Source organism: Odocoileus virginianus, chromosome 10, assembly GCF_023699985.2.
Source record: "Odocoileus virginianus isolate 20LAN1187 ecotype Illinois chromosome 10, Ovbor_1.2, whole genome shotgun sequence".
NCBI lineage: Eukaryota > Metazoa > Chordata > Mammalia > Artiodactyla > Cervidae > Odocoileus > Odocoileus virginianus.
The window spans coordinates 59485962-59501636 of record NC_069683.1 but is presented as its reverse complement, the minus strand read 5'-3'; the positions used below and the strand labels follow the sequence as shown (position 1 = coordinate 59501636).

The 15675-nt window shown below is 40.8% G+C and overlaps 1 protein-coding gene across 1 annotated transcript in view; it reads right to left on the bottom strand.

Annotated features, from left to right (window-relative positions):
• The window catches only part of PIWIL4 (piwi like RNA-mediated gene silencing 4), a 55263-nt gene extending 41454 nt beyond the window's left edge, over positions 1-13809 (bottom strand). The window contains exons 1-4 of the mRNA XM_020885538.2: positions 13663-13809; positions 12086-12164; positions 6879-7010; positions 1400-1614 (exon numbers count right to left, since the gene is read on the bottom strand). Coding sequence (XP_020741197.2) covers positions 1400-1614; positions 6879-7010; positions 12086-12164; positions 13663-13749 — 513 coding nt within the window. The 5' untranslated portion in view covers positions 13750-13809. The remainder of the gene's footprint in view (positions 1-1399; positions 1615-6878; positions 7011-12085; positions 12165-13662) is intronic.
• Positions 13810-15675: the final 1866 nt, after the last annotated feature.

The following is a 15675-nucleotide window of genomic DNA, read 5'->3' as shown; positions in this document are numbered from 1 at the left end:
AAGCATATGATAAAAACCTCAATATTGGTATTTTGATTTTAGGACTAGAAATGAGAAGGTGTAAAAAATGGATATGAATCATGCAATTTCCATATCCAAAGGTCATAAACATTCAAAAATATCTTTAAGATTGATACGTGCATCTGTCCTCAGTTGCTTCAGCCATGTCCAATCTATTGTGACTGTATGGACTATAGCCTGTCAGGCTCCTCTGCACACGGTGTTCTCTAGGCAAGAATACTGGAGTGGGTCACCATTCCCTTCTCCAGGGGATCTTCCCAACCCAAGGATGGAACCTACATCTCCAGGATTGTAGGCAGATTCTTTTCTGCTGAGCTACCAGGGAAGACTGATATCAGTTCAGTTCAGTCACTCAGTCTCATCTCACTCTTTGCGACCCCACTGACTGCAGCACGCCAGGCCTCCCTGTCCATCACCAACTCCTGGAGCGTGCTCAAATTCATGTCCATTGAGTTGGGGATGCCATCCAACCATCTCATTCTCTGCCATCCCCTTCTCCTCCTGCCTTCAATCTTTCCCAGCATCAGGGTCTTTTCCAATGAGTTAGTTCTTTGCATCGAGTAGCCAAAGTATTGCAGTTTCAGCTTCAGCATCAGCCCTTCCAATGAATAGTCAGGACTGATATCCTTTAGGATTGAGTGGTTGGATCTCCTTACAGTTCAAGGGACTCTCCAGAGTCTTCTCCAACACCACAGTTCAAAAGCATTAATTCTTTGGTGCTCAGCTTTCTTTACAGTCCAACTCTCACATCCATACATGACCACTGGAAAAACCATAGCCTTGACTAGATGGACCTTGACTAGATTGGCAAGTAATGTCTCTGCTTTTTACTATGCTGTCTAAGTTGGTGATAGCTTTTCCTCCAAGGAGCAAGACTGATATAAGTAACTCCTATTTCATATGATGGAACAAGTCATGAAAAATGACAGTTTTAGAATCAGGATTGATGTAAAGTTCTTTGGACAGATAGACACAATGCACAGGAGCAAAAAAAAAAAAAAAAAACGAGTAAATTTAAAGGTCTGAGGCCACAGGTTAAATGCTGTTTCTTAAAATTCTTGCCTATTTGGGGAAAAGTTTAAAAAGGAGTCCTCTCTCAAGGACACTTTGCCTTGAAAAAAACTGTCAAAAAAGCAGTATTTGTATTACAGCTCTTCTTTCTGAAATGCCAGACCAGCAGCTTCCTAATTAGGAAATCAATTACTGATGAGGTTTTAATTAAGAAGTCTTTTGCTCTTGGGCATGGGAATAGGAAAGAGAAAAGGAGTGGGTAACACACTTATCCCAACTATCATGAAAATCAGCTAACCTCTAAAATCTATATGGGGGAGTATAAATATATGCATATGTGTGTGTTTAAAAATGAACCATACTTTACCTTTTCTTCTAACTTTTGTGAGAGAAAAAGAATGACACCATCAAATGCTTTTGCTTTGTTGGAGAGTTCCCTGTGACTATAAAGCAGAGCAATTCTCAGCCTTCTAGATTCTATATCCGGACTATATGTCACATGATACTGGTATAGCTGCCAGTCCTGGGGCAAGTCTAAATTAAAGAGATTTGTGACCAGTTTCACAGGTATTCCACTGGAACCTGAAGAAAACAAATAAAAACTATTTTTTAATGAAAAAAATACATCATGTTCATATTAATCACAGCATTCAAAAATTCATTTGCATATGCTAATTGTTGCTGGAAAGCAAGAACTTTTTTTCAGTGACACAAAGTTAGCTCGAGTAACCGGCAGCCTGATAACCTTACATGCATGCATGCACGCTAAGTCACTTCAGTCGTGTCTGACTCTTTGGGATCTTATGGACTGTAGCCCACCAGGCTCCTCTGTCCATGGGATTCTCCAGGCAAGAATACTGGAGTGGGTTGCCATGCCCTCCTCCAGGGGATCTTCCCACCTCAGGGATCGAACCGTGTCTTATGTCCCCTGCATCAGCAGGCAGATTCTTTACCACTAGCGCCACCTGGGAAGCAGAGTCCTACAAACAAAAGGATCACAATGGCAAAGCAGGCCTCATAAGAATCGAAGAGCAGGAACTGACCTTTGGGAGAAGGACCTTTGGGGAGAAGAGAAACATCTGAATTCAACTATCCTACATCGGGAGCCGCCAGGATGCGCCCAGTCTGTGACAAAGTCATGGGACGAGAGAGGAACCTGCAAGGCAGCTCTTCCTCACATGGGGCTGCCCCGGAGGCCCAATATGTCCCCTTGGGAGCAGCCGGGAGGAGAAAGCAATCTGCAAGGCAGCTCTTCGCCTTGAGGTTGTCCCAGGGACAAGGTCATGGGACGAGAAAGGAATCTGCAAGGCAGCTCTTCCCCTCGAGGTTGTCCCGGGAGCCCGGTATGTCCCTTTCTTCTTTCTGTCTTACTGTTGTTGGCTTTCTGTTAATTTTTGGAAATATAATATATAGTAATAAGGCCTCCCTGGAAAAGTCCAAGCCTTTTTGGAAATGCTCATGATTGCTCTGGCTCAGGACACGACCATAAACGTCAAGTCAGAAAAGAAAAGGCCACAGGTACAGTTTGGCTGCTTGCTTAAAAGATTATAATGTTTTAGAATAGAAAAGAGTAGAGGCATTTAGATTTAGAAGTAGATATACTGCTTCAGTTTACTTGCTCCTTGGTTGAGAGGGTTTTCATTATTGCTATTTCCTTGCTGCTATTTGTTCATTGTTTCCCTTTCTTTAAACAACATGGGATACTGTGGGAATTTTTGTAGAGTTAGGAAATGGGGTGCATAGGATTTTAATAGAAGATTTATATTAACCAGCTTCACTGCCATTATCTCACTATTAATAGAGGTGTTTTGCTGCTTTAGAGGTGTTTTTGCTGTGTAATAGTTTTGCTGTGTAAATTGAGATTTTGTGGTTTCAGGTAAAGAAAAATATCAAGGTTTTTCCCATGGTACTATTCTCAGAAATGTCAAACATGTTACTGTGACCCTTCCCATGTATTGTTTTATTGTCCAAAGAATTTACACTATACCTGAGATTTGTAGAACATTGTTTTGTTAGAATGAAAATGTTAGGCCATTGAGGCAAGAAGACTATGTATGGGACATTTAAGAAAAAACCCTGTAATTAGAAACATTCTAGAAGAATGCATAGGGGAAAAACATGGGAAAGAAAAATATTGACAGGAGCATGAAACCAATATCTGATGTAATATGTGGTGACTTAAGGGGGAGGTAACGTTCATTCAATAAAAACTGAGCTATCCTAAAAATTAAAAAAAGCTACCTCTTCTATGCAACCTTCTGTGTGTGTCTGTCTTCTTCGCTGATGCCACTCATCCCCTGGGTATTCCTGGACCCGCTGGGGCTGGACCCCAACAATTCTAGAACTTCTTCTTCAGCCTTCCAGCTGATTCTGTGCAACTCAAATCATTCAAGTGATAATTTTGTAACTGAGCAAGACCCCATGGAGCCTTCCTGAGACAGACCCCTCTCCCATATCGTCTACTTTCGCTCCTTTCTAAGTACCTAGATAATAGTACCTAGTGCACATTTCCTGGGTTGTTTCACAGATGCTAAAACCCCCACCCAATGGAAGAAGTTTACTACTTGACAACCATAGCTGTCTTGATCAACCAAGATACTTGATCACATAGCTTCTAGACCTACTGGCACCTAAGAATTAATAGGGTTTCCCAGGTGGCTCAGTGGTATAGAATCCACCCGTCAATGTAGGGGATGTGAGTCCAATCCCTGGGTCGCAGAGATCCCCTGGAGAAGGAAATGTCAACTTGCTCTAGAATTCTTGCCCGGGAAAGCCCATGGACAGAGAAGCCTGGCTGGCTATAGTCCATGGGGTTGCAAAGAGTCAGACACGACTGAACATCTGAGCACACACACATCAGGAAGTTTGGGCTTTTCGAGCACAAGCTGTCCTAGACTCCTTGTACAGGGCCTCATAATAAACACTGCACTCTCCCTAACCACAGCCTGGTGTGTCAGGAGACTGACCACTGTGCATAGGTGAGTGGACCCATTTGGTTTGATAAGTTTCAGATGCTGCTCTGAAATTATAGGGCTTCCCTGATAGCTCAGCTGGTAAAGAATTTGCTGCAATGCAGGACCTGGGTTGGGAAGATTCCCTGGAGAATGGAAAGGCTACCCACTCCAGTATTCTGGACTGGAGAGATCGATGGACTATATAGCCAATGCATCCTTACACAGTGCCTCACAATAATTTCCTTCACCACAATTTCCTTCACCACAACACGGTATGTCAGTAGATTGACTTTACTGTTGTGTGGGTGAGGGGACCTGTTTGGTTTGATAAGAGCTTCAGATGCTGATCCGAAATTATGGTGCTCTCAGACTATAATGAAACTCTCCAGTTTTTACCATGAATATAGCCGCCACCCCTAATCAAATTTCATCATATTTCAGAAAATGTTGAAACACTACAGTCAGTGGTCAGATGACTCTGTAAGCCCCAGAGAAGGGGCAGAAGAAATTTCACATCTTCCCTGTGTGAGAACAGACAGGACTCTGGGCTTCTGTTTTTTGCAGGCACAGGAAGGCCATGTGAGCTTTCTGGAACTCCAGGCCGTACAGAACTTTCATTCACCTCTTCAAAGTCTACAGGACAGGGACTTCCCTGGGTCAATGGCAAAGATTCCAGGCTCCCAGTGCAGGGCACCTGGGTTCCATCCCCAGTCAGGGAACCAGATTCCACACACTGCAACCAAGAGTTTGCAGGCCACAACCAAAGATCCTAAATGCAGCAAGACATGCAGGACACCCTGAAGACATCTGGCACAGCTGAATAAATAAATACATATTTTTAAAATTGTTTAAAAAAACTCTACAGGACAAATTCAGAGATGGCCGTGACATAGTCGGTCAGTGCCCAGGATGCTGTAAACTCCATCAGGACAGACTCGGAGGACACAAAGGAAGTACTATCACCTCTCCTCCGAAGGAATTATCCAGTGTTTGCCTTACAGGACAGAATTAAACAGTCACTGTTTTGCATGTCTTATGGAGGAAGTGGAAACATGAGCCCTGAGGTCATGAGGATGAAAGCGTATCCTGTGTACCTTAGGAAATATTCCCCCAGTTTTGACATGTGTATTGACTGAAAAATAGTGCACAACTTAAAAGATGAGAATTATGTTTTATTCAGAGGACAAAACTGAGGGCTTAAGCTTGGAACACAGCATCTCAGATAACTCTGAGAGTCTGCCTGCAAGGAGGCAAGGGAAGAGCAGGATAGACAGGAGTTTTTGCAACAAAGTCCAGGGAGTCAGAACCTCTAAAGATGACTGGAATTAAAGAAAGCCAGACATCCTGTATTAATGACTTTAGCGCTTTGCTATGTATGAAAGTGAAAGTGTTAGTCACGTCCAGCTCTTTGAGACCCCGTGAACTATAAGCCATCCAGGCTCCTCTGTCCATGGAACTCTCCAGGTAAGAATACTGGAGAGGGTTGTTGCCATTCCCTTCTCCAGGGGATTTTCCTGACCCAGGGATCAAACCTGGGTTTCCTGCATTGCAGATGGGTTCTTTACTACATGAGAAGATGCAAAACTCAGGGTTCTCTGAAATCATTCCTTTGCCATGCACCTCAGCTACCGGGGCCAGTGTTGTATTCTTTCCCACCCCGAGTCTCCTTAGGGTACATTGTTGGAGAGTGGCTGCAGTAACTGAAAGGCGTGGCAGTGGGCAGCCCTCATCCTTAATGTACTGATATGATAAATTAACAACACCCTTAATTTACTGATATGGTAGGCGATACTTTTTTTCACTGACATGTGTACATACCCAGTAGGAACAAGGAATCATTGTGCTATTTTATTCAAAGGAAAGCTTTTTTGTCACTGCCCTCCCAAAAGCCATGCCAACATATTTTAGCTGCTCATATTAATGGACAAAGAGAAGTCATCTAGAATGTCCGAGCAGGCAGGCAACCCTTTGAGATCACTTAACCAAGTGTGTTCAAACTGTAATCCTGTCTTGTTAGTGCTTCAGTTATGAAAATAAGTGAGGCGAACCATCACATTTCATAGAAAGACTAGGATACAATAGAATGGATCCAAGAGCCGGCCACTGGAAGGGCAACGCTGCCTCATGAAACTCTGTTTCAACCGTGTTTGTGTACTGTGTGTGATGGATAAGGATTTATCTTATTTTTGTTGCACGGTTTGAAAGAGTTTGAAAAAGACTGATCTGCAGGCTTTCTGCATCACTGAGTCTTAACTTTTAGAGGGAATTACAAAGTCTTTTGAGGCTCCTATGAAAACAGTAGGCCTACTTTTCCAAAAATACACATAAAATTTTAGGTTGCAATATCAAGGGTAAGCCTAGCATCAGCATGAAGAATTCCCCAAACAGGCTACACTTTTCTTTTTAGAACTTAAGTCCAGAAAGGTTATTTGTCCCCATATAAGAAAAAGTTAAGAAAGGGACAAAGCATCTTCGTGGACCCCTACCTCAGAGGTAAGGAGAAAATGTTTTCAATGTATGAAGTGTAGTTTTACAGAAAATGTTACTCTTCCTATTAATAAAAGAGAGAATTAAGGCTAAAAAGAGTGTCTAGATAATGTTTTTGTTTGGTTTGAGTTTTTTGCCTTTCTTTTTCTATATTTATTTTTAATTGATTGATGATTGCTTTCCAATATTGGTTTGATTTCTGTCATACATCAACATGAGTTAACCGTAGGTGTACATATGTCCCTTCCCTCCCACCCTTAGACAATGTTTTAAATATAGCAGATGTTCAATATATATCTTTGAAGTCAAAATATGAACTTATTTTAGATCTGGAAATTAAAATTCCTTAGGCAAGATTTGGTAATATTAAAAAAAAGAAAGGTAAGTAACATGAAGAGTGGGTACCTGTTTTGCAGTCTCTCACATGGGCCAGTTTCTCCCTGGTACAGACAGCCAAGTCCATGATGTCTCGTCTGAGTTTCCCACCTCTTTCCTCGATGGTACATCCAGAATCACCCGAAGATATACCACCTGCATCTAAAATATGAAGAAAACACTATAATATCTCATATTTCATGCTAGTGATATTGCTTACAACCTCTATACAAAAAAACACATCCAGAACCAAAACTAAATTTTTGTGGCTTTTAATAAAACTGACCCACATTACTGAAAACAATGGGGAATGTACAGAAGTCTGCAGCCTGAAACTTGAAAATCGTGAAGGAAGCATGGTATTTTCTTAAATATAACAGACTCTGAGCTAGTCCTACCTCATATAACATTTGGGGCTGCTCTGATTCTCCTCTTGACTAAGGAGGAGGCTCTCTCTCCCTACATTCTGCTCCACACCCACTGACGGAGAGCTGGTCTCCCTCCTGTAGCTCTGATGTAACACCTGAAGAATTACACATTAAGACTGTCCACATCAACTTCTGCATAGATTGAGGCTGAAAATCTCTCAACTTTCCCAACCACAGGAAGAGAAATGCCCAGAGGCTGTCATCAGTTTTTATGCTAGATCATTCCTCTGAATGAAACAGTCAGCACTTCACCTTGGGGCATGTCACTGTTTTAGGTTCTAGAAAACATGAAATTGAAATCTATTTCCAGATGAATTTTTTCTTTTTTAAACGAGTATAAAGAGATGCTGATTTTGGATACAACTTTGACACTTTGAAGATAGTGTGAAAATATCAATTTTACATTACAAAATTATTACTACAAAGAAACATGACTAATAGTATACAAATCTCTTTCCTTTGATATAGTCATGATCTGCAACCACCCCAAATGGCACTACCCACTCACCCAAAACTGCTGTCCATACCCTTTTCGGTGGAGTCAGTCTTTCAGGAAAATCACAAAATTTATTTCATTTTTAAAAATTTGATCATTCTTGCTAATTATCCATATAGCTTACTGCTCAAATGATGTCTGGTGGTTTCTAAAAATTCAGTCTACCATAGATGCTGGGAAAGACTGAAGGCAGGAGGAGAACGGGATGACAGAGGATGAGATGGTTGGATGGCATCACCAACTCAATGGACATGAGTCTGAGCAAGCTCCGGGAGTTGGTGATGGACAGGGAGGCCTGGCACATTGCAGCCCATGGGGTTGCAAAGAGTGGGACATGACTGAGCAACTGAACTGATAGAATGGTAGCTGCCAGAGTCTGGTGAAAATTGCTCAGTCGTGTCCGACTCTTTGCGACCCCATGAACTATACAGTCCATAGAATTCTCCAGGCCAGAATACTGGAGTGGGTAGCCTTTCCCTTCTCCAGGGAATCTTCCCAACCCAGGGATCGAACCCAGGTGTCCTGCATTGCAGGCAGATTCTTTACCAACTGAGCTATCAGGGAAGCCGGCCAGAGTTTGGGGGGAGGGGCAAATGGAAAGGTACTGTTAAATGTGTACAAAGTTTCAATTTTGTAAGAGGAGAAAGGTTCCAGAGATGGATAATGGCAATGGTTGCACAACAATGTGAATATTTTTAAGGCCACACTGGACTGTGCACTTCAATATCATTAAAATGGTCAATTTTACATTCCACATGTTTTACCACAATTTTTAAAAGTAAAAATATTCAGTCTACCCTCAAAGGAGGAAGGGTTTCCATCACTTGCTAGTCACAAGGATGTGCAGAAGATGTGGAAAGAAATTCTTAAAGAAAAGTTGGAATGGCACTTGCATGATGGCAACAGGGGCTGGAATTATGAGACCAGACATTTACATTGTCTAAGTCCCTGGGTCTGCGGTACTCTATCACAGCAGCCCTGGGAAACTAGCACATTGGGGAGCCAACTTGCACTGTGTGCTATGGGCTATTCAGAGTAGCATGTTGACAAGTATCTTGAGGTCAAATCTGGATTTGCAGGGAAGAGGGCTACCACCAAATGGTGATGTTGACCACAGGTGGGAAAGGAAAACAGACTGGGAAACAGGCACACCAGGTTTCTACCATCTCTGCGAGGCAACAGTGTTGACATTTGTATGTCATAAAGAATTTTTAAATATTTTTTCCCAAATTTATTCAGTAAGAAACAAATAAATCAGAAAAATTGGCTTCCTAATGTCTGGGGGTTCCCAACTGCCAAACACCATTGGAAACTCAGTGGCAGGCTCTGTGTTTGGGAGTCTCAAAGAAATACAACAAACACAGAGGGATGCTTCAAGGAAAGGAAGATGGGATGCTCAAGAAGTGAGTCTGCTCTGATAGCTGTGGCCAACACTTCCAAAACTATGTTGAATAGTAGTGGTGAGAGTGGGCACCCTTGTCTTGTTCCTGACTTTAAGGGAAATGCTTTCAATTTTTCACCATTGAGGATAATGTTTGCTGTGGGTCTGTCATATATATGTGTTGAGGTATGTTCCTTCTATGCCTGCTTTCAGGAGACTTTTTATCATAAATGGTGAATTTTGTCAAAGGCTTTTTCTGCATCTATTAAGATAATCATATGGTTTTTATCCTTCAATTTGTTAATGTGGTGTATTACATTTATTGATTTGCAGATATTAAAGAATCCTTGCATTCCTGGGATAAAGCCCACTTGGTCATGATGTTTTTAATATGTTGTTGGATTCTGTTTGCTAGAATTTTGTTAAGGATTTTTGCATCTATGTTCATCAGTGATATTGGCCTATAGTTTTCTTTTTTTGTGGCATCTTTGTCTGGTTTTGGTATTAGGGTATGGTGGCCTCATAGAATGAGTTTGGAAGTTTGCCTTCTTCTGCAATTTTCTGGAAGACAGTAATAAAAGGAATCCAGATAGGTAAAGAAGAAGTAAAACTCTCACTGTTTGCAGATGAGATGATCCTCTACATAGAAAACCCTAAAGACTCTACCAGAAAAAAAAAAAAAAGACTCTGCCAGAAAATTACTAGAGCTAATCAATGAATATAGTAAAGTTGCAGGATATAAAATTAACACACAGAAATCCCTTGCATTCATATACACTAACAATGAGAAAACAGAAAGAGAAATTAAGGAAACAATACCATTCACCATTGCAACAAAAAGAATAAAATACTTAGGAGTATATCTACCTAAAGAAACAAAAGACCTATACATAGAAAACTATAAAAACTGATGAAAGAAATCAAAGAGGACACAAATAGAAGGAGAAATATACAGTGTTCATGGATTGGAAGAATCAATATTGTGAAAATGACTATACTACCCAAAGCTAGACTCAATGCAATCCCTATCAAGCTACCAATAGTATTTTTCACAGAACTAGAACAAATAACTTCACAATTTGTATGGAAATACAAAAATCCTCGAATAGACAAAGCAATCTTAAGAAGAATGGAACTGGAGGAATCAACCTGCCTGACTTCAGACTCCACTACAAAGCCACAGTCATCAAGACAGTATGGTACTGGCACAAAGACAGAAATATAGATCAATGGAACAGAATAGAAAGCCCAGAGATAAATCCACGTACCTATGGACACCTTATCTTCGACAAAGGAGGCAAGGATATACAATGGAAAAAGGACAATCTCTTTAACAAGTGGTGCTGGGAAAACTGGTCAACCACTTGTAAAAGAATGAAACTAGAACACTTTCTAACACCATACACAAAAATAAACTCAAAATGGATTAAAGATCTAAATGTAAGACCAGAACCTATAAAACTCCTAGAGGAGAACATAGGCAAAACACTCTCTGACATAAATCACAGCAGGATCCTCTATGACCTACCTCCCAGAATATTGGAGACAATAGCAAAAATAAAAAAATGGGGCCTAATTAAACTTAAAAGCTTTTGCACAACAAAGGAAACTATAAGTAAGGTGAAAAGACAGCCCTCAGAATGGGAGAAAATAATAGCAAACGAAGCAACAGACAAAGGATTAATCTCAAAAATATATAAGCAACTCCTGCAGCTCAATTCCAGAAAAATAAATGACCCAATCAAAAAATGGGCCAACGAACTAAACAGACATTTCTCCAAAGAAGACATACAGATGGCTAACAAACACATGAAAAGATGCTCAACATCACTCATTATCAGAGAAATGCAAATCAAAACCACAATGAGGTACCATTACACGCCAGTCAGGATGGCTGCTATCCAAAAGTCTACAAGCAATAAATGCTGGAGAGGGTGTGGAGAAAAGGGAATCCTCTTACACTGTTGGTGGGAATGCAAACTAGTATAGCCACTATGGAGAACAGTGTGGAGATTCCTTAAAAAACTGAAAATAGAACTGCCATATGACCCAGCAATCCCACTTCTGGGCATACACACGAAGGAAACCAGATCTGAAAGAGACACGTGTACCCCAATGTTCATAGCAGCACTGTTTATAATAGCCAGGACATGGAAGCAACCTAGATGCCCTTCAGCAGACGAATGGATAAGGAAGCTATGGTACATATACACAATGGAATATTACTCAGCCATTAAAAAGAATTCATTTGAATCGTTCTAATGAGATGGATGAAACTGGAGCCCATTATACAGAGTGAAGTAAGCCAGAAAGATAAAGACCAATACAGTATACTAAAGCATATATATGGAATTTAAAAAGATGGTAACGATAACCCTATATGCAAAACAGAAAAAGAGACACAGATGTACAGAACAGACTTTGGGACTCTGTGGGAGAAGGCGAGGGTGGGATGTTCTGAGAGAACAGCACTGAAACAAGTATACTATCAAGGGTGAAACAGATCACCAGCCCAGGTTGGATGCATGAGACAAGTGCTCAGGGCTGGTGCACTGGGAAGACCCAGAGGGATGGCATGGGGAGGGAGGTGGGAGGGGGGATCGGGATGGGGAACACATGTAAATCCATGGCTGATTCACATCAATGTATGACAAAACCCACTACAATATTGTAATTAGCCTCCAACTAATAAAAATTAATGAAAAAATAAAATAAAATAGATTGCAGAAAAAAAAAAAATAAGACTGTTCCCTGGCCAATAACAACTATAAGACATTATCAATTATGACATCTTATAATAATGTCAAAATATAAAGAATGTACATTTTAAAATCAATGAGAAAAAAAAAAGAAGTGAGTCTGCTACTCAAAGGCCTGGTCGAGTCACTCTATTTCATTCAGATGGGATGCAACCGAATGGAGCTGCACTTACATTTCTGTGAAATCCTGCTTGTTCTATCACAGTCACTGCTAGAGGATGCTTCGTTATCAATAAGTGCAACAGATGGAGGCTGAAATGAGTAAAGATATTTGGTCAGATTTAAGACATTAAGTCATAAACCAAAACATTATCACGAGATGAGGAGAATGGAAATCATGTCCTGTATCATTAGAGTACCAAGAGCTAGGAAAAGAAAATGTTAGCAGGTAAGATGCTTGAAAGAGGAGGAAAGATTGCCCATTTTAGAAAAATAGATAAGGCCAAGCTAGTGTTCCCCATTCATAAATCTTTGATTTCAATGCTGTGAGCCAGATACAGCCTTTAGCCCACGGAGGCAAAGGTGTGAGCCTTGGCCCCAAAAGTGAAGTCTCTCAGTCGTGTCCGACTCTTTGCGATCCCATGGACTGTAGCCTACCAGGCTCCTCTGTCCATGGGATTTTCCCAGGCAAGAATATTGGAGTGGGTTGCCATTTCCTTCTCTAAGAAGGTCATCAAATGGAAGGTGGTACAGGTGGTCACAAGCTTCCTGGTGACAGACGATAAAGAATTTGCCTACAATGCAGGAGACACAGGTTCAATCCCTGGAGAAGGAACTGGCAACCCACTCCAGTGTTCTTGCCTGGAGAAATCCATGGACAGAGGACCCTGTTGGGCTATAGTCCACGGGATCACACAGGGTTGGCCACGACTAAAGCGACTAACAGACATACAGATGATCACAGACCTTATGCTTCTGTAGCTCTCAGACATAGGGACTCTGATGTGAACAAGTTTATACAAGAAAATAAACTGAGCCCAGAGGATCTGGGCCACCAGCCAGATGATAAGGCTCCTGAAAAAACTGGTCCAAAATTAGTTCACAAAACAGATGAAGAGAACCATTAACATTTTCTCTTCACAGTAATTCCCTGTTGAAGAGGCTTGATTTTTTTTTTTTAAGAAATGGGGAAAATCAACAGGTCTCTTTATGAGAGTAAAGGCATAATGACGACACACTACTCACGTAACACTTCTGGTCTAAGATATTACCCCAAATACTAAGTTTTTGCTAAGTATTGCTCCAAATACTAAGTGTAACATCACTCAGAAATTGCAGATTTGCTTCTCGATTCAACCTTGCTGCCTAAGTTTAATAAGGAGACCTATGCACAGCGGTTGATTCTAAATTTCACTTGTGTTTGAAATTATTTCTTTTTATATAAATTAGCAACATGGATCATATTAAGTTACATACCAAATAATAGTACCTTTAAAGGTACAGTCCTTTTCACCAGGAGACTTACAAACGAATGGAGTAATTAAAACTCAGAAAACATTAAAGAGTGATCCACTCGTCTCCCACTTTCAGTCCTTTTCAGCGGCCAAATATCTACATTAATATCTTACTCGGATAAGCTCCCCAACGGGAAATAAATATATATATGAATATGAGAAACCCTGGAAAGACTCAAAGTTGAAAGAGAAGTCGCTGCTTTCTAGCAGAGAGGAAAAGAGATGTGCAGAGAAAGGCCGTGTCCACGAAGGAGCGGTAGGAGGGAGACAGCGCAGCTGCTAAGCGGCCTACACACCGACGGATGCCCCTGGGCGCGCCCCACCTCCGCGGCGCCCGGGCTGCGGGCCATGCCCCGCGCCCTCACGCGGGCGCGGCCGCTCATGTCCCCGCGGAGCCCAGAGGCCGCCAAGTCTCACTGAGGGCGCTTCTTCACTGGCACCCGAAAGGCACAGCGCCTACAGGGGCGGAGGAGGTGGATCTCCGCAGAATCGAGGCCCGGCTCCCGGGTGGGTGGAGCCGGGCTCTTAGCCCGCAGTCTTCCCGCGGCGGGGGCGGGGGCACCGCCTGGGCCGGAGTGGGTGGGAGGCTGCCTCCAGATTTTCTTTGCATCCGCCCCCCCCCCCCCCCCCGAGATTTAGAACTAGAAATTTATCCAGCTTTCTAGTTTTTGCCCATCAGATGTGTATATAAGGTTGCATCACACTTTTTTGTCTGTGTTATCTGCTCACTTCTGGCTTCTGGATGTTTTCGAATATCTCATGTCAGTGTTGTTTCTGAGAAATATCTGATTCATCTACTGGGGCATTGGGAGGATACATTTAAAATTAAATTAATATAAAAATGTGCAGGAAAGCTTTAAAAAAAATGGTAGCCATATCTTCATCTGTGTGATAGATGTGAGGGTTTTTCTGTTGTTGTTCTGTGAATTGCCTGTTTATATTCTTGGCTGCTTTAAATTGTACTTCTCGTGTTTTTCTTGTCATTTGAAAGAATTTTTTTTCATAACATAGCAAATACCTGCTCTTGATTTATCACTTGTTAATTTTAACTATGAAGTTCTTTATCTAATCAAGTCTTAATTTCGATATAGTCAAATCTACTAATGTTCTGTTTTATTGTTTGTGCTTTTGAGGTTTTCTTGAAAGAAAATTTTCCCTGCCCTGAATTTACAAGGACTTCGTAGGACATTGTATTTCCCTGGTAGCTCAGATGGTAAAGGATCTGCCTGCAGTGCAAGAGACCTGGGTTTGATCCTGGATTGAGAATATACCCTGGAGAAGGGAATGGCAACCCACTCCACTATTCTTGCCTGGAAAATGCCATGGACAGTCCATGGGGTCACGAAGAGTCGGACATGACTGAGGGACTAACACTTTCATTTCTTTCGATTTCATATGACATTTATTAATTTTATGTTTTCTATTCATATAAGCTACCTTGTATCCTTTAAGAGTTTATTCATATATATACATATAAATATATATTTATATGATATGTATGATGTGAGGTAGGGATCTAACTTTATATCACTTTGGTAAGCTGTTTACTCTTAACATCATCTATTAAATTTACGTAATGGTTTCTGGAGGCGTTGTCAAGAAATAGCAAATTCCCATATGTATCTAGATCTGATTTTGTGTCTTCCGTTTCTATTCTACTTGTTTATATCTGCTCAGAATCAATACTTTATTCCTTTAAAATAATTTTAATGACTTTAGCATTTACTTATTTTTATTTTTTGGCCACACTGCATGGCATGTGGGATCTTAGTACCCCAAGGAGGGGTCGACCTGCAGTCCCTGCAGTGGAAGCACAGAATCTTAACCACCAGGCCGCCAGGGAAGTCACAGTACTTTACCTCTTTTAATTGTTGTTTCTTTATATTACTCCTAAAATCTGGTGGGGAAAGTCTATTCTTTGATTTTTTTGATTGATTTATTTTTTGCAAACTGTATTCTTCCATATAAGTTTTTAAAATAAGTTTGTCAGGCTTCTTTAAAATTCCTGATTAATTTCCATTGGGCACTGTATGGAATATAGAAATTAGTTTCAGAAGAACTGTCACTCTTGAAGTGTTAAGTTTCTTCATTTATTTAAGTATCTCTTTATATCCTTTAATAAAATTTAACTTTGTCACAAAAGCCTTGTATATTATTTAACTTATGGAAACATAGTCTTATTAGTAGTTTGAAGCTTCTTTTTTTATTATACTTTCTATTTGGTTATTATTAATATAGATACAGGATATTGATTTTTGTAAGTTGGTATCAGATTTGCTGAACTCCTTAGTTCATATAGCTTGTCCTTT